This window comes from Lepidochelys kempii, chromosome 21 (assembly GCF_965140285.1).
Source record: "Lepidochelys kempii isolate rLepKem1 chromosome 21, rLepKem1.hap1, whole genome shotgun sequence".
Taxonomy (NCBI): Eukaryota; Metazoa; Chordata; order Testudines; family Cheloniidae; genus Lepidochelys; species Lepidochelys kempii.
In genome coordinates, this window is record NC_136400.1 from 3,009,193 (window position 1) to 3,031,639 (window position 22,447).

The 22,447-nt window shown below is 44.2% G+C and overlaps 1 protein-coding gene and 1 long non-coding RNA gene across 9 annotated transcripts in view; one reads left to right on the forward strand and one right to left on the reverse strand.

Annotated features, from left to right (window-relative positions):
- The window catches only part of LOC140901422 (uncharacterized), a 103,308-nt gene extending 99,824 nt beyond the window's left edge, over positions 1-3,484 (reverse strand). Inside the window, exon 1 of the long non-coding RNA XR_012155847.2 lies at positions 2,917-3,484. This is a non-coding gene — a long non-coding RNA (uncharacterized LOC140901422). The remainder of the gene's footprint in view (positions 1-2,916) is intronic.
- Positions 2,965-22,447, forward strand: part of KCND3 (potassium voltage-gated channel subfamily D member 3) — a 229,692-nt gene continuing 210,209 nt past the window's right edge. For 3 of the 8 annotated variants that reach the window (XR_013634877.1, XM_073320245.2, XM_078849807.1), the window contains exons 1-2: positions 4,910-5,473; positions 9,695-10,879. Coding sequence is in view for 7 of the 8 variants with exons in the window: in XM_073320245.2 (XP_073176346.1) it covers positions 9,771-10,879 (1,109 nt within the window). In the remaining variant the exon portion in view is untranslated. Of the gene's footprint in view, positions 3,203-3,434; positions 4,888-4,909; positions 5,474-9,694; positions 10,880-22,447 lie in introns of those variants that run through there. The other 5 variants (XM_073320244.2, XM_073320243.2, XM_073320242.2 and 2 more) reach the window with 5 other exon arrangements.

Consider the following 22,447-nt stretch of genomic DNA (forward strand, 5'->3'; position numbering starts at 1 on the left):
TTGCACCCTATGACAGAGTAATCTCTGCTATGCTGGGAGGCCATTGGCTAACAGGCAGTATTACTAGTATTATCTAAACCTGCATTCTTATCCTGCTTGCTGTCTCTGTGGTTGAGCCGTACTTTAAGCTGTGCTGTATTACTAAAGGGCCTATGCCCTTGGCTAACTTTCTTCTTCAGGTGCTCACCTTGAAGCTGATGTCCTTTCTCTATTGACACAGGCACAGCAGGGGCAGCAGCAGTGTACACTCCCCAACATACTGCAGTCCCAGTGTTCCTCACTGTTGCCCTGGATGGACCATGCCAAGAGGCTGAGAGAGATATTTTGTCTCTATGGCCTACTTGACACTCAGTATCACTTCTGAGACTGTCAGCCTGGGTGCAGTAATACTAATAACAATAATAACTGTATATATTTAGATTGCAGTAAAAGTCTCAAACAGACTGGACCCCATTGCGCTCGGTGGTGCACAGAGCTTACCTTCTAAAAGACAACACAAAAAACATGTTTGGGATGAACAAACAGGACAGGTTGGGGTGAGGGAGATGGAGTAACACACATAATAGGATGTGTGCAATTCTTAGCCACTCAGAAGCAGTGCTCACCACTTGCCACCTGCTTAGCCATTATCAGGTTGCAGTTTCCTGACTGCATTATCAAAGAAGGGAGTTTTAAGAAGGGGCATAAGAAGGAGAAGATACTGGATTTGCTATGGGAGCTTCTCATGGAGAAAGTTTGAAAGTTGCTTGTTGGAGAATGGGACAATTGGGGGTAGAGGCTGGCATCCCAATGGAGTGAAGGTGGGAGATGATGTTGTGATAATAGGTTGTATAGATAGAGTAGATTAAACTGTAGAGGGCTTTGTGGCAATTGTGGCATATGGAGACTTTTTTGATGTGTTGTGGGCATCTGTCCCACTGGATACTGGACTTAGCCAACCATCTCATTTCATAAGAGCTTCCGAACAGCTGTCAGCTGGTAAGCAATTTTGGTCACTTCTGGTCTGTACTGGACTCAAAGACTAAGGTTAAAAAGAATCCATCTCCCATTTCCAGTCTCCTGAGCCACGCCTCTACACGAAACACAGCCTTTTTAATTTTTGTTTTCCAGATATGCTTACAACTTTCAACATAATTGCCCAAGGCCTGCTCCTTTCTCCTGCCCTCATATCCCACCTCTTCCCTGTTGCTATCTTTTGTTTCCTAAACTCCTACTGCTCTTTGCCCCACCAGTGGTCTGTCTGCAGCTATTAACAATATTTTACCCTGACTGGCCTGCCATATTTATTTAAAAATAAAAGACATATACACACAAAACCTCTAAATTGAATGCTATCAGTTTCTGTTAGTGCATGTGTAAGCTGAAAATGGCCTAGCTATAAGTGAAGTGCTACAGAGAGCCACAGTTAGGTAGGTAGGTAGGTAGGTAGGTAGGTAGGTGGGAGGGAAGAAAGAAAGAAAGAAAGAAAGAAAGAAAGAAAGAAAGAAAGAAAGAAAGAAAGAAAGAAAGAAAGAAAGAAAGAAAGAAAGAAAGAAAGTTTTTCACTGATGTTTCATTTGCAGCTAGTTTGCTTTTGACTTTCATTTTCTATTTAAACATACAAAATTGGGAGCATTAAAAATGAGCTCCCAAATTAGCTTTTTAATAGAAATTGAAAGTTAAAAGGGGGCCGAGTCATGGGGGAAAAGCTATTGAAAATCACAGCCAGGCCACAGCTTGTAGAGGGGAAGCTAGAGCATGAAGGAATGAGAGAGAGGATGACAGCTGGGAAGTTTTATAAAAAGATGACATTGTGAATCACAACACAATCATTCAAATCAGTAGAAACCTCACTATCTTGATTCTCCAACTTTCTGCTATGCACTTGCTGGTGGACAAAGATGTAGAGAAACAAACATTTTAAGAGGATATTTTTGATGTAATTTAATAAGGACAGATCCAAGACATCTCACTCTGCTGAAACTTCTTTAGCTGTTGAAGACACTTGGCTTCTGGTCTTAGGTCTTATGTTTCATATTACATGCATCTATTAATATCTCCCTAAAACAACTCCTTTGGTGTCTGGATTCTAAACTTACAGATATCCATCCTCTGTATAACCTTGTCAGCTACCTTGCAAACATTTCATTGTGATTTTTTCAGGGTATAAGCTCACTACTGCAGATGTCAGGTGAGAATAGTTACTGTGAGGTATTCCTGACCTGGTGCTTTAGCAGTGGGTTTCTATTGTTGTGAGTCACCAGATACTAGACACTGCCAGGACCCGGGACTGGAGGGGCCAATGTTGCAATATGAGGAATCCAGAGCTCCTGGCCTAAATTTTCAAAAGTGATTTGGGTGTCCAAATTGAAGCAACTTAAAGTAGACTTTCAAGCACCCACCCTCTGAAAGTAAAGGGCCCCCTTTCAGGTTTCTCAAAATTAACATTAAAAAATGGAGGCACACAAAATCACTAGGCCCCTGTGTGCACTTGTTTCTGCTAAATTCCTTGATTTTTCCTCCTCAGTTCAAGAAAGCAATGGCTCATAAAATTCTTCGGTTTGCTCTTTCTGTTTGGCTTTGCCAGAAGTTATAAAACCCAAGAAGTAGTTGTGTTTTACCAGGCTGATGCGGGCTCATTCTGAACTCGGTGTGGGCTGTGGGAAAGCTGGATTCTGTTCTAGTCTATTCGGGGCCCTGTGCCGTGTCCATCACTCTGGTGCAGGATGAACTCGCCCCATGCACTGACCCTGCCGAGTGGAGGGAGGGGAAACCGGGGCTTTGCTAGCTGTTTGCGGTGGGAGCCGGGCGGGAGCTGCCAAACCTTGGCTGGAGTTGGGGGGACTGCCGAGGGAAGCGGGGTGGGGGGCAGACCTGACACTCTCCCCAAGCCCCGCTCGTGCCGGCTCTGCAGACGGGGCGCCCGGCGCAGCTCACCTCACTACCGCAGCAAGCAGGGGCTCACATCCTGGCGGGGACGCCCCCGCAAGCCGGGCCAATCCTGAGGGGCAGACCCAGCCCCGCCGGGCCCCCCTGGGCGTCCCCCGGCTCCCCGGCGGAGCTGTCCGTGGTGCTGAAGGCGGGCTGGCGAGGCTGGGGGGACGGCGCCACCTGCCTGCCGAGAGGCGCCGCCGCGGTGAGCCCGGGCGGCGGAGGGGAGACACCCGAGCCCGGGGGATGCAGCTGCGCCTGCCCGAGCCCCTGCGCCCCCCGCTCGGCTGGGGTAAGGACCCCACCCCCGGTGCGCACCCGCCGCCCCAGGCCTGCAGCGGCTGGATGGCGGCGCTAGCGCCCGGCGCCCGCCGGAGCTGGAGAGTCCGGCAGGGCAGCGCAGGGCACCACGGCTCCTGCCCGGGGGAGGCCGGAGCTGGAGAGTCCGGCAGGGCAGCGCAGGGCACCACGGCTCCTGCCCGGGGGGGGCCGGAGCTGGAGAGTCCGGCAGGGCAGCGCAGGGCACCACGGCTCCTGCCCGGGGCAGGCCGGAGCTGGAGAGTCCGGCAGGGCAGCGCAGGGCACCACGGCTCCTGCCCGGGGGGGGCCGGAGCTGGAGAGTCCGGCAGGGCAGCGCAGGGCACCACGGCTCCTGCCCGGGGGAGGCCGGAGCTGGAGAGTCCGGCAGGGCAGCGCAGGGCACCACGGCTCCTGCCCGGGGCGGGCCGGAGCTGGAGAGTCCGGCAGGGCAGCGCAGGGCACCACGGCTCCTGCCCGGGGGAGGCCGGAGCTGGAGAGTCCGGCAGGGCAGCGCAGGGCACCACGGCTCCTGCCCGGGGGAGGCCGGAGCTGGAGAGTCCGGCAGGGCAGCGCAGGGCACCACGGCTCCTGCCCGGGGGAGGCCGGAGCTGGAGAGTCCGGCAGGGCAGCGCAGGGCACCACGGCTCCTGCCCGGGGGAGGCCGGAGCTGGAGAGTCCGGCAGGGCAGCGCAGGGCACCACGGCTCCTGCCCGGGGGAGGCCGGAGCTGGAGAGTCCGGCAGGGCAGCGCAGGGCACCACGGCTCCTGCCCGGGGCGGGCCGGAGCTGGAGAGTCCGGCAGGGCAGCGCAGGGCACCACGGCTCCTGCCCGGGGGAGGCCGGAGCTGGAGAGTCCGGCAGGGCAGCGCAGGGCACCACGGCTCCTGCCCGGGGCGGGCCGGAGCTGGAGAGTCCGGCAGGGCAGCGCAGGGCACCACGGCTCCTGCCCGGGGCGGGCCGGAGCTGGAGAGTCCGGCAGGGCAGCGCAGGGCACCACGGCTCCTGCCCGGGGGAGGCCGGAGCTGGAGAGTCCGGCAGGGCAGCGCAGGGCACCACGGCTCCTGCCCGGGGCGGGCCGGAGCTGGAGAGTCCGGCAGGGCAGCGCAGGGCACCACGGCTCCTGCCCGGGGCAGGCCGGGGCAGGCGGGGAGGGGACAGCGCTGCCCCCGGGCGCTCTGAAAGGTGGAGACCCGATGCTGGGGCGCCAAGGGCTGCTAGAGAAAGAGCCTTGCGGCCGCCCGCTTCCTTTCCCGGCGCGCCCGGGCGGCTCGCTCTGGCGGCGGCTCTTTGAAGCTTGTGGCGACTGAGCTCCTGGCTCCCGGCTTAAGTACCCTCGGCGCCCCCGGGGGAGATGACGCACCATGGCACCGCAGCCGGGCCCCTCTCTCCCATGTATGTATTGGCCCTGCTTTTTGGGGAAGGACCCTAACTCTTGCTGCGGAGCATCACTCACCCGAGTGGCAGGGCAAGAGCGGGTGCTTCTGATGTGGGTGTTTCCATTTGTTAAGAGGGGCGGGGGGCTTCCAAGAAAGAAAGATTTGGCCCCTCTCCCACGCCCTTCCTGAGAGAGGCGATGGAGAGAGAGAGAGTTTATTTTTTCTTCCGAAGAGCCCCCTGTGCGGCGGGGCCGGGGAGGGGGACAGGCGGAGCTGGTAACAAACTGGAAAAGCTCGAGCAGGTAACGGAAAAGTTCCTCCATATACTCCCCACCCAGTGCTGGGCACATTAGCATGCAGTGTCAGGACTGGTGTGTATTCAACGACTCCATTTGCTGGTGTCTCTCTGTTAGCTCACACCGCCTCTCTCCAGCATCTTGCTTTACAGCCTGCTTCTCTGGGTCTCAGAGAGGGAGCGAGGGAGGGAGGGGAACTCCAGGTTCAGTCCATCATCCCTGCTACATCCAAGAGAGCGGATTCTTCAGCATCTGGGTACCATTTCCAGCTTGACCAGACAGCAAGAGCAAAGCTGGAGTTGAAGGACAAGCAAAAAAAAAGAGAAGCCCCCCCGCCCCACAGAAATAAGCTTGGGGGAGAGGGAGGGAGACAGAGACTCACTCAACCTCAGCAATAACAAGGGAGACGCTGTTTAGTCGTTTCTATCTACTTCCCCAGGGCTGATTATACTTTCTGATTACTCCTGCCTGCATTTAGAGAGAGATTTGAGAGGCAGACAGCACAATTCACCCTTTATCCTGAGGATTGGTTTCCCAACGCCCCCTAGATCTAGCCCTGCATTTTGGGGATGAGAGTTTCTTCCCTTGCAAGGTAAGGCATTGCTGTGATCCAGCAAGATGGGGCTTTTCGTTGCGTCGGGGGTGGAAGGGTAGAAGTTTCCATGCGTTTATTCTAAGCCTGTTGCTGTAGCTTTCCATGCTTTTGCTGTAAATCTCTCGCTGACTGATCAGTTGCAAACATTAGCGGTTTCAGAGTACCAGCCGTGTTAGTCTGTATCCACAAAAAGAAAAGGAGGACTTGTGGCACTTTAGAGACTAACAAATTTATTTGAGCATAAGCTTTCGTGAGGTGCCACAAGTCCTCCTTTTCTTTTTGCAAACATTAGCGGGTAGTTTTATTATTTGAGAGGTGGGAGGGGAGTACACAGGCGAAAGAAGATGCTGAAGCTTTGACTGGCATATTTTGCATTTTAAATGAAAGATCTTTGCTGCTTAAGCCTGACCCACATAAAGGATTAAAAAAAAAGGGGGGGGGGAGAAAGACAGTGTGCCAAGTGTCATTTCTCTCCTCTTAGCTCCCATTATCCCAGTCTCATCCTGAATCGCACAGCTTATCATTTTGTTAAAGTTATCCAGATCGGCTTGTGCCATAGAAAACACCAGGAGATTGTGGGGGTTTTTAACACAAGAATGTCCAGAGGCATCTAATAAGGTTGACATTGCTGGCAGCAGTTAATAAGATGAAAAACCATTGGTTATTCCCTCCCCTCCCTTTGGGTGACAAGAAATAAACTTGTTCTACAAAATTATCTTCCACTGCATTATTGATCCAAGAGTGCTGCTGGTTTGGTGTTTTGATATTAGAATAAAATCATCCAGTAAAGCTAGCCATAACTCAAATGATCTGAGAGAGATAGATCAGCAACCTGGGACTCTTGGAGAAAAGGTCATTTTAGAGAATGAAAGAGGCTTTGCTTGCAGTTTTGTTTATACAGTTTGGGTGGCAGGGTAGTTACTTAGGGAAAAAAACAGTCTGGGTGCTTCTATGATGTTGACATTTAATTAAGTCAAAAGAGCCAAATCCTTTTATCTTATACACAAGCTTTTCTAAATACCACAAGCGGGCTACTGAGGCTTTACTAACTAGTTTCTTTCAAATTATACATGAAAATTTGCTGCAGAAGAATTGAAATACATGTATAAATACACAAACACATGTGCATGTGCTTACTTATGTATAAACAATGTACAATACGTACCTGCTTATATATTGGTTTATTTTTACTTTTAAAATAGTGTGGATTGTGCAAATTATTTCCACCAGCCCATTGCTTGCTATTATAGGCACTGAAGTATTTCCATTAGAACCTCAGGTTAGTTTACAGCAAGATGAAGGTGCTAATAAATGCGATGTTTTATATCTTATCACTATGGACTTAGCCTGCACAGTTCACAAGCCCAGATAAAACCTCTCTCTCCTGTTTACTCACTGACGGTATTGTTGACTGAAGATCCGAGACAAAAAGAAGCCATTCCTCAGTGATGAAAATACTTCACCTTCCCATAAACGTCTCACATCACCTCATTTACACAAACTCACTCAAAAGTTAGCCACAAAACAACTTTTGTTTTTGCATTTTTAAAAAGGACTCCACCACTCTGTGTGTGTGTGTATCTGGACTAAGACACAGAGCTACTTCGCTACTGACATAATACAACTGAGAAGTAAACCCTGAGCACATAGAAGTTCCTAATGTAAGTCCATCTGCTGAAGAGGCCCCTGAGATATGGTAACTGAGTAACGAACCTTTATGGACAGATACTCAGCCACCTCTTGTGTTTTAATTTCTTGGCCATTTCAGATAGTGGCAGTTTAAAAATTTCTCCATAAACACAATCAGCCTGGAAGGACTTTTTAAAAATAATACAAAAAGTTTAACTTTTGTAAGCTATTAATGAGTTATGGTGTCTTAAAGCTATTTAAGCACTTATAATGCCTTTGGCTGCAAAGGCATTGAGGTGAGCTGGAACTTGCACCCAGGGATCTATAACGTATGTGTGAGGTTTGTAAGGAGATGCCCCACTGGACTTGAGAGAAACTCAGGCTTCCAAGCCCTGTTACTGCAAAAATCGAGGGGTGTTCCATACTTTTCCAGTAGGATGACCTCAGTGTCAATAAGACCTTTTTTAGTTAAAATAATACATAGAAGGGGTCTGTATTGCTTAGGGGATGGGTAAGGGGAGATGTAGACTAGATCTCCTTGTTGCTTATCCACCATTTAACCCAACTGGATAATGAGTAAAGTTGTTACCATCCCATGGCATTGTACCAGCTTAGAAAGGCTTTGGTAGCCTTGGTGGCCCCTCCGTAGTTTTAGTTTTCCATCACAAAATCCACCACTGCCCTCAGTGGAAAGTGGCAGCTTTGGTGGATAGGTCCAGCCTAGCCCTTAGAAGTGATCTCTGCAGTTGGGGATTGCAGCACATCTAAAGCAATGTGAATGAAGTTTATACTGTTATGCTCTGCCTGTGCTGAAGATAAACAAAAGGACTTTCTACAGAACTAAATTCACTTTTTAGAATAAGGGAGCAAAACACCACATCGCAATGCTGAGCAAACACTGCATAATAAAATAGTGTGGGATATGGGTTCTCATGCCACTACTGTACTGACAGCATCCTTCTGGGAGCAGCATCACGACAGTTTATTCTACCAACCCTAATTATAAAACTTCTGCTGGCATGAGTAGGATGCTTGCCTCAGGGATTTCAATTGTCCTTAGAAACAAAACTGTACAGCAAGATGGTTTGTATTAAAATGATGGATGTTAATGCTTACTACACAAAAAAAGCATCTTTGGGAGCAGTTTAGTCAGAATCAATCTGTGGTGAAACCACTACTGTTTTTCATTCAGTATTTTGATGACCTGTTGAGATCAATAATGCCACAGCCCCAGTAACTGGAATGGAACTATTCATAGAATTAAGATGCTTCTTAGTGTAATAATTTACTATGGAAGCTTCCAGGGCTTACCCCAGTGGCCACTGAAGTCAATGTGGGTCTTTCCATTGACTTAACAGACTTTAGGTAGGTCCCCTAGTACTGCTTCTATGATGTGACACCTGTCACCAAATATTTTTAGGGTAGTGTTAGAAACATTAAGGAAGTGAAACCATAGACAAATGACAAAAAAAGGTTGAATAAAGCAAAAGGCCTGACTACAGAAAAGAACAAGAAAATTCAGGGCTAGATTCTAAGTTGTTATAAATCAGTGTAGCTGCATTGGCTTTAGTAGAGCTATGCCAATTTACAACAGCAGAGTATCCCAAACTCTGAGATCTTTTCCCTCCATTAGATGGGCCTCTAATAATTGCAATTATAGTGAATGCACTCCACCCTTTGGTTAAAAGACTTTTGCCTTTGTTAGACAGACAGTCAAGGTAACATTCTGGTAAAAGAAAGATGACAAGGTTTTGTTTGGATGCTTCATCCAGTTTGCTCTTCTCTTCCTTGATCAGACACAGTTAATAGTTTAACCCTTAGTGGGCTCCTTTTCACATACCCCACCACAGACATACCTCTGAAGCTCAGACATCCTGAACAATACAGGGCATGGGCCTTGGGAGCAGAGTTTGAATTTTCCTCTTGCTCATTGGAGTAGTGCAATATTTCACTACCGTAAAGCCTGTCTCAAGCAACCACTCATGGGACCATCAAACAATCTGTAGCCTAGCAGAGGTTTCTAACTAAGGGTTAATAAAATTGTACTGAAACCATGGAAGATTTAAATTTGTTTTTTGAGATGCGGGTTACCAACTGGCATAGTCCTTCATGAAAGTTTCACTGTAGTTTGAGGGTTGTTTATTGCTTAACAGGAGTCCGACTTGATCTATCTAGGGTTTTTAGTAATAAGTAATTCCACTGGGTGAACTCCCAGGATTTTTCATCAGAGTCCCCAATTCTTTCGTGACAGCTGTAAACAGAGAGATGAACATATAATGATTACACCTGTGGAATCATGGATTAGTCTGGTTTGTAAGGAAACAAATTAAATTGTTTATGCTAATTTAAAGAGGAATCATTTGCAATTCAAAAATTTAAAATCTATAATAATGCCATAACCTTCCCTCATTAAAAGATGCACATGATCAATGATTATTCTTCTAAAATGGAAGGCTATAACAGCTTAGTTTCTCAGTTGTCATAAAGCTCCTATGTTCTTATCCAGGTTGTCCTGATATTGTCTTTTAGAAAAAAAAAATAATGAAGGCAAAGCATCCCCCATTGACTGTTTTTATATTATATTTTTAGATGGAATTGATCTGACTCCAGACTCCTTTTAGAAGCAGAAGAATAGTCTTCTCCCACACCGAGGCCTGGAGCCATCATGGCGGCGGGCGTAGCAGCATGGTTGCCCTTTGCCAGGGCAGCTGCCATAGGATGGATGCCAGTGGCCAACTGCCCTATGCCATTGGCCCCAACTGAGAAAAACAAGAGGCAGGATGAGCTGATCATTCTGAACGTGAGTGGGAGGCGCTTCCAGACCTGGAGGACTACACTGGAGAGGTATCCGGACACGCTCCTGGGCAGCACTGAGAAAGAGTTCTTCTTCAATGAAGACACCAAGGAATACTTTTTCGACCGGGATCCTGAAGTCTTTAGGTGCATCTTAAACTTTTACAGAACTGGCAAGCTGCATTACCCAAGGTACGAGTGCATTTCTGCCTATGACGAGGAGCTTGCCTTCTATGGGATCCTACCTGAAATCATTGGGGACTGCTGCTATGAAGAGTACAAAGACAGGAAGCGGGAAAATGTTGAGCGGCTGATGGATGACAATGACTCAGAGAACAACCAAGAAGGTTCCATGCCATCTTTGAACCTCCGGCAGACCATGTGGCGAGCCTTTGAGAACCCCCACACCAGCACCTTAGCCTTAGTGTTCTACTACGTCACAGGCTTCTTTATTGCCGTCTCAGTGATCACTAACGTGGTGGAAACCGTTCCATGTGGCACAGTGCCTGGGAACAAGGAGCTTCCATGTGGGGAGAGGTACGCCGTGGCTTTCTTCTGCTTGGACACAGCTTGCGTTATGATTTTCACTGTTGAGTACCTTATGAGGCTCTTTGCAGCCCCGAGTCGCTACAGGTTCATGAGGAGTGTCATGAGCATCATCGATGTGGTGGCCATCATGCCCTATTACATTGGCTTGGTGATGACTAACAACGAGGACGTCAGCGGAGCCTTTGTGACATTAAGGGTTTTCAGGGTTTTCAGGATTTTCAAGTTCTCCCGCCATTCCCAAGGCTTAAGAATCCTGGGCTACACTCTGAAGAGCTGTGCCTCGGAGCTTGGCTTTCTTCTCTTTTCCCTCACTATGGCAATCATCATCTTTGCTACTGTGATGTTTTATGCAGAGAAAGGGTCTTCAGCCAGCAAATTCACCAGCATACCAGCTTCTTTTTGGTACACTATTGTAACCATGACAACCCTTGGGTAAGTGTTGCATTTTCTTGTGTCGGTCAATAGACAAACGCACAGTGGTTGCTGAAGTTTGGTTACTTTGTGAAGTTACATATTGGTTTCTTTGGTATTTGCTCCAGAGGCTTCGGGAGCTATTATGGGCCTAATTCTCCTCTCCCAGGCATATCCTGTCTGCATTTACACCTGTGCAAAGTGGTTGCAAAACACAAGCACTTATACCCACCTTGCAAATACTTTGCACAGGGGCAAAGTCGGGCACAAGAAGCAAGGCTGTGGAGAATCAGGCCCGGATATCGTCTGGTAGCTTTTCACACCTACTCTGCATTCTCTCTGCAGAGATGTATGTAACAACACAAGGTGCAAAGCAGTTGAGAACTAGGACCTATATTTTTATTCAGACACATATTTGACCAACTTGAAGGTTTACACAAAATCATTGGGATTTTGTCTTTTTGCAAAATTAAGATTTACTATAATGTATCTGACTGCTTGCAAATGGGCATTACAAGTTTGCTAACTCAAGCAGGCATTACAGATAATCGCCTTACTGAAGGTATTCAGTGATCATTCTACAGGATATGGTTTGTTGTTAACTGAACAGGAAATGGCCCTCTTTGTGTCTACTTGTGAGATTAATAATCGTAAAAATAATGCTGTAGCAGTTGCAATATTTGAAGAGATCAGACAGACAGGTGCAAAATTGATAGGACACGCGTGGGAAATATAGCCTGGAGGACTCTTTCTCATATTTAATTTCTCTCCTGTTGATATTACAGCTGTTTCTGCTAAGGTTATAGATTTGTGTTTCTGGTGTTTAGAACTGAAACCTTCATAAAGGGAAATGAATAGCCAAATCCTCTCTGACAGGATTATACCAAATAAAGTAAGCTTTTGAGGTTGCTGCTTCCAGGGGCTAGAGTTGCATAAACTAAAGCAATCTTTTTTTCATAATTCACACTCATATGCTGAGTTTACATGTACTTAGGGAGGTTTCCTACTAGAAAATTCAGAGTTTTTAATATTTGGCCTTAGAGAATTCTCTCTTATAGTTTGGTGACCAGATTTCCCACTGAACGGCTTTTGCTTTTAAACACTTCCCTAAGCCTATTACGTCCAAACAAACAATAGCACTTTTAAATTATTATTATAATTCAGCTGTTAGGAAAGCACATAGCATGAGGCAACTGTAAACTCTGGACTTTTTTTTGCAAAGTAAAGAATGTAAAACATATCTGCAAACAGAATGATGCCAGAAGAACTGAAGTAGACTTTTCCCCCTTTCTTGAGCATCACTGTAGTCTATCGGTACATCTACACTGAACTCCCAGGGAGCGATTGCAGCTTGTGGAGATGTACCCGAGCTGGCTCTAGTCTCCTTACCCAGGTACTGGAGCAGTGAAGCCAGGGCAGCCTGAGTTCCACTGAGGGCTATACAAGTCCACCCTGAACTCCAAGTAATTGCTCAGATAGCTAGCCCATGCTGTCTGTGCTGCTACATCTTCATGGCTCTTCACAAGTTACCCCAGCTAGCTTTACCCTTGGCATGTCGACAAGTGGCAGTCATACCCCTCAGGCCAAAATTTCAAACTTGGGTGACAAAAGTTTGGCTCCTCAATCCATTCTTAGGCATCTAAATAAAAGTGGCCTTATTTTCAAAGGTTCTGAGAATCTTTCCCCCATGGATTTCAATGAAATAAGATGTCCAATTTATACACCTAAATAGAGGTTTAGGAGCTCAACTTTCAGCTCCCAATTTTTAAATGATGGCCCTTTATATTCTACTCTCTAGAATTTTTTATACTGTGCTCTTCACCATACTATCAGAGTGTCTTCCAGTAGTGCATTAAACAAGATGACGAATATCAGTCATTTATTTCTTCTCTCATCCTGTTCCCATGAGAATCGTGTGCAGTGGGGTGTTTTGCTTTGGTATTTTTAAAATTACACAGACACATATCTGTTTAGTTGCCAAATACTGTGCATTTCTTTGACTTTGCCTTCCCTAGCACAAACTACTTCATACAATGTACAGATAAGGCTCCATAGTACAATTAGTTCTTTGTTCATCGGAATGAAATGGCCTCTTGCCTGTAGCTCCTTTTCTTTCTGCATATAATGATAGTCAAAACAGACTGTTTCTGAATACTTTAAAGTGTTCTCCGTATATACTAATCATAGACATTATAGCTGAATGAGTGCTTTAAACTGACAAGAATAAAAAAAAATCACAGAGATTGAAATGGAACTTTGTAAGTTTTAGAGGGAGAGATCTATTTAAGCTACAGGAGCTGTGTGTAAAATATTACACAAGAGAAAGCAAACCTCTAGTATCATTGTTTTTTGTGTGGATTTGAATTGAACTAGTTTGTGCTAGCATAAACTATTAGCTAGATTACTGTGATCTAGTTTTTAAAGAGTTATGTAATTTTATGAGATCAAAACACTGGATGACGTCTTGAGGACAGAAGCCTGTGCTCTCACCCCATCTATCATCATCTTGTTTATAACGTGACTAACTGATATCTAAGATCCAACCACCTCTGTTGCTCTACAATTGCTTGCCTTAGTCTTGTGCCAGAGAGTAGCTCAAAGAGCAACTTCACCTAAGACGCGCTCTGCAGGACTCCTTCTGGACCAGCTTCAGAAAAGCACCCTTGGGGGAGCAGGTCTTTAGGGCACCGTTCAAGTCTCAGCTTGCAAGATGCCTGCACAACAAGGTCCGGAAAAAGACAAGGCCCATTGGACATGTCCACTCCACTTTCTGGCCAGCGGATGGCAGGCACAACTATTGCAACACATCTGTGAATGTTACTAACTGCACACAAAGCGAAGTTAGAGATGAATTCTTGGGTTTCTGCTCATTCCTACCTTCCACACTGTAACTTTGACTGAGATTATCTATCACAGCTCCCCCTCCTCTGATAAAAGCAGAAGGGAGCTCCCGCTCCTCTCCATTGCTTGGGGTACAATGCGGCCCCACCGTGCCCCCTTGTTTTTGGATGCCGTAGTGAGGGCCCTCTGGTTTCAGTCTGCTTTAACCACTGGAAACAGAGTCAGTGTCATGTTCTGCTGGCACTTCATAAATGAACCTCAGATTGCTGCTACTTTGACATAATGTCTAGTTATGCAATGCTTCCTTGTAAAAAAAGTCACCAACTTCTCAGTTTAGGTACCTAACTTGGGGTCCCAAATTCCATTCAGCACCCAAGTATGCAAATTAAGCTATGAGATAAATGCTATTAAGATTGAATGATGTTGATAATGTGCATTCTGTACAGTTTGCAGGCTGTTCTAAGTTGTGTCTGGCTACTAGAGCCATTCCAAAAGCCATGTATTGTAGAGATGTGGGGTACCCTAGCCATGTCCCCACATTGTCCATATTCTCTATTCCACTTGGGAATCCATCTATATTGAGGTGTATATCTGGAAGATTTAAGACAGCTCATATAGGCATCTTTCTGCCTCTCCCCTTAAGACACCCAAAGATGAAAGACACAGGTTCTTGGTTTGAGTTCTTGAAGTTAAAAAATGATTAGGCTATTTAGACACAAGATCATCATCAAAAGAATGGCCAGACTGGGTCAGACCAATGGTCCATCTAGCCCAGTATCCTGTCTGACAAAAAACAAAAAACAAAACAAACAATGAGGAGTCCTTGTGGCACCTTCAAGACTAAAATTTATTTGGGCATAATCTTTTGTGGGCTTTTGAGCACGAAAGATTATGCTCAAATAAATTTGTTAGTCTAAGGTGCCATAAGGACTCCTCGTTCTTTTTGCTGATACAGACTAACATGGCTACCACTCTGAAACCTGTTTTCTGACAGTGGCCAATGCCAGGTGCTCTAGAGAGAATGAACAGAACAGGGAATCAAATGACCCATCCTCTGTCGCCCAATGGCAAACAGAGGCTAGAGACACCATCCCTACCCATTCTGTCTAATGGCCATTGATTTTTAAGGCATTGCAGGAAGGGACATGGAGAAATTGCTTCTTTGTTCTTTTTTTCTATTTACAATTTATTTATTTTTATTTCTTGCCTCACACTCCCCCATTGCCGCAGCTGAACAGTGCTAAGCCTCTCCGAGGATCTCTCTTTCCCAGGTGCACTGAAGTTAGGAGTCATTTGGCTCAGCTGGGAAGGAATGGTTACTAATTAGTGTATTTGCAATTCCCTACCTGACTGATGTCGCCAAAAATCCCAGTCAAAATATCTAGTGTGTGGCATATGCCAGCATTTTGCCCACATAAGTGATGTGCCAGTTAGCTGCTTGCCTCTGAACAGTGCTCAGAGCTTTTATAAAGCATTCTAAAATTTGCTCAGTTGCATTTAAAATTCTAATTAGCATTTGAAATCGGTTTTGACCAGAAGAAATCATGTTTAAAAAAAGAATTCGCAAAGAAAAAAATCTTTTTGCCCATTTAATCCAGGTAATGGAGTAATTTCGCAATCTTGGAAACTCATTGTTAACAGATTGGTTTATAAAACTGAATTTAGAATGCACAAGATAACTGCTCATGTTAGTAAAACATTCAACTATAAGCTTGCTTTAGATTAATAGGAAAGTTTATTTTAAAAACAAATCAACCAAGCCAGGCTTTGAAAAGCATTAACATATGTTCTAGTTGACTAGCATTAATACTCCTGAAGAAAGCTAGATCAGATCCTCAACTGATGTAAATCAAAGTAGTTCCATGGAAGCCAAAGCTACCCCGCTTTACACCTGCTAGGACCTTGCACCTCCTTTTAGCCCTTGGTAATGAATAAAGACTGTCTTGTTTTGTTTTTAGAAAACACATCCTTCCCTCACCTCCATCCCCATAAAGATGGCTGTTAAATTCGCAGGCCTGATTCTCTGCTCTGCAACACCAGTTTTATGTTTGTGTGACTCCATTGACTTTGACAGAGTGCTGAGGATTTGGCCCCCCAAAGTAAGTTTGAGAGTGTAACTTTTTAATTTTCTGGCTGCTGCTACTGAATGCTTCATGTGCACGACACTCACCATGAAGTTGTCTCACAGGGCTTAAGGGCAGAAGAGACCCAACGTCTCATTTAATTGGACCTCCTGTCTGCCACAGGCCACCACCACCACCCCCACACACCAAGCACAGCCACCAGAATTAGAGCCAAGCATCACAGCCCTTGGAAGACAACTATTGTATGCCCCAGGCAGAGAACAGGAGGCACCGAGGTGCACCAATGCCCACGGCTCCTGTAGAAACAAGGAACTGATTTGGTCAAATAGACCTAGATGATCCTAGCAAGTGACTTGCACTGCATGCTGTAGAGGGAGATGAACCATCTCCCACCCTGCAAAGCCCCTGCCAATGCAGCCTAGGGGGAAATTCCTTCCTGGCCCCAAATTTAGTGATCAGACTGAGGTGGTGAGCAAGACCCACCTGCTAAGGTCCTGAGAGATACTTCTCAGTGCCACCTCAGAGCACTGGCCTGTCCAGTGTACCATGTCCCACTGTGGCCATCTCAAGCTTCAGAGGAAGGAGATAAAAAGGATTACATTTGTGTGTGGCGGGGGGGGGGGGGAGGGGAAATCCCTTCCTGACCACGGCAGGTGACTGGCTGATGCTCCATCATAAACCTAATCAGATGGTTTACCCCACAACTCCCATTGGGAAACTGTTCCAGAGCTTAACTCCTCCAATGGTTAGAAACGGTCTTCTAATTTCCAGCCTACATGTATTCATTCTGGGTACCGCCAGGCAATATGTTCCTGCTGTGATGGTTGCCTTTCCTAGGTGCATCCAACAGAATCCACCAGTTGTATTACTGAACTTTTAACTCTGGATACAAAGCTTATTCATGAAATAAAAGGGAGTTTTCTGTTGATTGCACTGAACTTTGGATAAGATCCTGGGGGTTTTGTAGGTGTCAATGGGGGTTTCCCTTGAAAACCATAGAAGGGTAGGATGTTAATGCTAATAAATCTCCAGTGGAGTCACTGCAGAACTACACTGGCCCATAAGGAAATACACATGATAAAAATAAACCAAAAAAATGTGGTCTCATTACGGGGGCACTAAGTGAAATAGAATAAATAGTACTTTTGGTGGTATTATTTCTCAATCAGATGCTAGAGTTTTGAGAAATCCAGGATGACTTGCATGTTTCTTTGGATACCAAGTGTATCCGTCTTTTTGGATTCAACAGCAGTTTGCATGCAGCAGGGAAGAAAACAAAAGGAATCAAATTATACTGATCCTGCATCCCTCAGCTGTGCTCATCAGCCCTGGTTTAAGAGAGGCTGTTTTTAATTTAGCATGATTTTAATTTTGCTCAGGAGGTTTTGTAATGAAAGTGTTATTCTTGGGTGCATCTTAAATCAATCTGAATTATGGAAACAACTATTCAGAATTAATTCCAAGTCAGCTACCCACTTCATGCAGAAACTCTCTACAGACAGCCCACAGCAACATCACCCTTTTCCCACCCTTTTGTCAAACATCATTAAAATAAATAGTTTTGCTACAACACTGCCTTTTCTATACGAGATGCTGACCTAGACCATCCACCTCAACAATGGCAACACAGCTCAATCAATGCTGCAGGAACACTTCTGGCCCCTTAGTATTAATATCTGGTGACAAGCCTCTTCTTCAGTTCTTGGCTAGCTGGCTTGAACATTGCAGTGCAATATTCAGGCAGTTTAATTGTTATAAATGGTGTTTTGTGTTATCAACATTTACTTTTAAGTAGCATTTTCATTTTTGATTGGAGACAGACACTGAGGGTAGAGTACCATTCCTAGTTGATGTATTTAAATACATCAGAGCAATTTTTAGCCAAAACAGTCTTCTTTTCAAGTTAAGTTGGTTTTTAGCAGCTGCTCAGTGAATACAGCAATTTTTCAAATGCAGAGATCCTGAATGTGCATCACTGTTCTTATGTCAATCCATTTGGATCCAACTGGATACATTGAGTGATTAGTTTCTACTGAAAAGTTAAATGACTAATTGTATCAGGCCTCTCTGAAAATCCTAAGCATGGTGGGAGAGAAGATCTGGATGACTACCGCCTAATACTCTGTGAACAAAATGAATTTGCTTCAGTTGTGGTCTTTTAATATTTTCCTTTCATTAACATTCAAGTGGATCCTCAGAAACCAAATTCTCAAATGATAAGCACAAGGATTCATGCCAGAAGTACTTGTGTAATGATTTAGAGCTCAATTTTACAAGTTGCTGAGCATTGATGGCTACCAGTGAGGATATTCACATGCTTATGGAGGAGAAGCATGATGGGGTACAAGGAATAGCCAGCATGGATTTGCCAAAACCAAATATCAAACCAACCTAATTTCCTTTTTTGACGGAGTTACTTGCTTAGTGGTCAAGAGGGGGGGGCAGTAACCAAGATATTTGTTGATTATAGTAAGGCTTGTGGTACAGTCCCAAATAGCATTCTCATAAGCAAACTAGGGAAATGTGGTCTAGATGAAGTTAGTGCACTGCTGATTGAAAGACCATATTCAAAGAGTAGTAATCAATGGTTTGCTGTCCAAGTAGGAGGGTGCATCTGGTGGAGTCCCATAGGGGTCAGTCCTGGATCCGGTACTGTTCAATTTTTTTCCCCCATTAGTGATTTGGATAATGGAGTGGAAAGTATGTCTATAAAATGTGCAGATGACACCAAGAGGGGTGGAGTTGCAAGCACTTTGGGGGACAGGATTAGAATTCAAAACAACCTAAGAAACTGGAGAGTTGCCCTGAATCAAAGACAAGTGCAAAGTACTTCACGTTGGAAGGGAAAAAAAAAAAATCAGTTGAGTAACTACAAAATGGGAAATAACTGGCTAAGTGGTAGTGCTGCTAAAGGATCTGGGGAACACAGTGGATCACAAAATGCATGAGTCAATGGGATGCAGTTCTGAAAAAGGCTCATCTACCAAAAGGCGTATTGTATGGAAGGCATGGGAGGTAATTATCCTACTCTGCTTGGCACTGGTGAAGACTCAGCTGGAGTACTGTGTCCAATTCTGGTGCCACAGTTTAGGAAAGATGGACAAAATCGAGATGAGCAACAAAAATAAGTCAGGTTTTCTAAACTTTTTGTGAAAAAAAAATGGTAAAAACTGGGCATCTTTAGTCTTGAGAAAAGGCTGGCTAATCACTAAATTTGGGATCAGGAAGGAATTTTCCCCTTACATCACATTGGCAGGGACTTTGTCGGCAGGAGACTGAGTAGTCTTCAAATACATGAAGGGATGTTATAAAGACGATGGCATTCAATTGTCCTCCACATCCACTGATGGTAGGACAAGTCATAATGGGCTTAATCTGCAGCAAGGAAGATTTAGGTTAAATATTAGAAAACCCTTTCTAAGGAGAGATAAGCTCCAGAACAGGCATCCAAGGGAAGTTGCTGAATCCCCATCGCTGGAGGTTTTAAAGAACAGATTGGAAAGACACCTGTCAGGAATTATCTAGGTTTACTTGGCCCTGAGCCAATGCAGTGGGCTGGACTTGATGACCTCTTGCAGTCCCTTCCAGCCCTACACTTCTATGATTCTGTGCTTAAAGCTAAGCACGTGCTCAAAGTATTTTGCTAGATTGTGTCCGGAGTGCTCAGCACATTTCAAGACTGAGCCCCTAAATCTGGGAACGGAGCAAGAGCATGGAATTTGTCTGAAAAAAGTGACCAGCAAATAATGCAACTTGAATTTTGTATGCCAGGTGCCTAATACTGACCTTCCAGTTATCAATCCAGAAAGGGGAAAAAAAGACTTAATTTATGGAAAAAAATTGAATAAATTGGAGGAAATTACTACCTTATCAGAAAATCTACAGGCAAAAATTAGATTTAATCAGATAAGTTTACACGAAGCAAATTTGCTCAGCAATATGGGAAACTGAGTTCTTATGGTTCAATATCCTCTGCTTCTTCTTAAACATTATGGGTGATATCTTCAAAAGCAGTCAGTATTGGCCTCACTTTGCTTTCAGAGTTTCACCACTGACCTCAATGCTGAGAATTTAAAAAAAAAAAAAAAAAAAAAAAAGTCTACCCTCTTGCTGCTTAGGGATGCATTACTGTTTTGCTGCTTTAAGAAGCATCAGCACCCATGGGGATTCTCCAAAATTTCAAGAAGTTGAGCTGTTCAACATTCTGAAATTCATGACAAATGTTTTGCTGAATGCAAAGTGGGCTCTTGGAAGATTTTTGGTTTGGAAAAGGAATCTATTAGATTTTCAATTTACTTGCCCCTCCTCTCTCTCAACTCCAATTTTGTCTTACCAAAAATGGGACCAGATTCCTTAGGGGATTAAAAATGGGATACAGCTTTTTACCTTAGTGTTACACTGATTCAAAAAAAAAAAAAAAAAGGGGACCCGATTCCTTAGGTTCAAAACCAACCCCAGATCAGTAACGACCTCTTCATTAGATTGTCCAGTGGCCTATGATTTGCTGAGCATCAGTCCTGTTCCTGGAGGGGAAGTGCTACATACCCAATAATTAGATGTTGGCATTAACTAGAACCTATGTTGGCAGTCTTAGCAGACTGGCCAAGAATTAAAGGTACAATCAGATTGAATTTGCCTTTTCCCCATGAGGGTATTCCCTTCCAAGTGTCTCCTAATATGGATACCTAATACCCAGATACGGATACTGTATACCCATAGATGGTGCAAAATACCTTGAAAGACTTCCATTGCTTAAGGTACGAATCCAAAACAATCAGCAGAGAATGAGTCCTAATAACGGCTCAGCAGAAAATGTTTCTGTACAGCTAGACGACAAAAGAGGAGAAACCCCCAGCATATTGTGGATAGAGTTGCCAAACAATATCAGCCATTTATATTAAGAAAAACTAGGAAATGAGGAACATACATATGACTGTTTGGCACATGCCAATTGTCTTGACTTACGTCACTTCACATTAGTGATGAAAGATCTGGAACTTCTTACTGTTGATATCACCAGCTTGCTGGTGGAGCAGGATTTTGTTCTTGTCCTTGTTTCAAGATTGTATCCTATACTCTCTCCATAGACTTATGTATGTGTGTGCATGAGAGAGAGATGGCATTTAACCAAAATCTCTAAAAGAAATGAACAAAATATCAATAGTGTTCATTTGCTGATGGGTTTTTTTCTTGCTGTTCAACCATAGGGAAAAAATGGGATCAGATTTAAGTAGTATAATAGAATGTTAAATACCTAATGGCAGATCTTTGACAGATGGACTAGCATACACCTACTGAATACTGACCACATTTCCTGTAAAAGACTGCCAGTTATGTGCCTAATGAATGGAGATTTGTTTGAAGTTATTTCTCTGATGGAAAATAATAGCAACTAAATCTGATTTTAACTGTCACTCACTTTATACAAATTCAAGGTAGCAGGAAAAGTACAAAAAATAGCAAGTCATTTATGGACTATTGTTCTTCCCTAGGTTCTCCAGGAACCCATTGTATTTTGGGCCATGTAATCATATTGTGTGTGTGTCAGGACTTGATCAAGTATCACTAAACTGAATTAAGAAAAAAAAAAGTCTGCATGCCACCTCACACATTTAACCTAACAAGATGGCAGAAATGGAAGCTACTTCCTTTGTAATGCAGGCCTCCCAAATTTCACACCATTGCTATTTCCTACACTGCCAAAAGCCAAAGAACAGCTTGAATTTAACTGAGGAAGTCCAATCAAAACAATAAATTGATAGAACTATATGAAGAACTCATTTTCTTGAGGCTTCCTTCTCTTGATTCCAGCTTCATCCTGTATGAAATGGACATGAATTGTCTCCCACTAATGGATTTATAGATATTGCTTGTGAAATTGGTTTTTAATCAGAAACAGATTTTTTTTTTGGCATTACATGGATAAACTCAGTCGGGCGTCACAATTTGACTATCTATAGTCAACAGCACCTCCCAAATACTGAAATCTCTACTAGTGCTAAATGTATTTGGATGGACCTATTAAATCCACTGAGTTCTTTTCTAAATGACTGGAAATACTGATCTCTATGAGGTATGGTTTTTTATTTGTTGATTTTAATATAATTTTTTGGTTAGAAGAATGAATAACTTGTCATTTTCTTCTCAAGAAATCTCATATGAATGGTAAATTATAGTATCTGCTAAGTTAACAATAATACAGCCATCAGGAATGTTAACGGAAACCTTAGCAAATGTCTGTAGCAATTGGTTTAACATATTTTACAAAGCTTCTTTATTTCTTCATTTCTTGTCTGCACCATTGCAAGAATATGAGAAATTCATATTAACAGTAATGTTGCATTCTCACTGGAGAGAAAGGGAAATTATTGGTTTGCTTACTGGATCTGAGCTATTTTTATTCTCATAAAGTGATAATTTAATAACAGCACTGACCCAGTACAAAGTAATTAGTTTACAGAGATCACTTGAAAATAAGGGACACAATAGCCACTGTCAGTATGAAAATGGAGGAGGGGGAAACCAAATGTTAAATGCTCTGCAACAAATTAGTCATAACTAATTATGTCTCCTTGCTGTTTGTGGTAATTCACCCAGCTGAAGTCAGGATCGACTTTGAATGATTGTGTGGAAAAAGCGCTGAGGTCATTACTAATGGTGATAT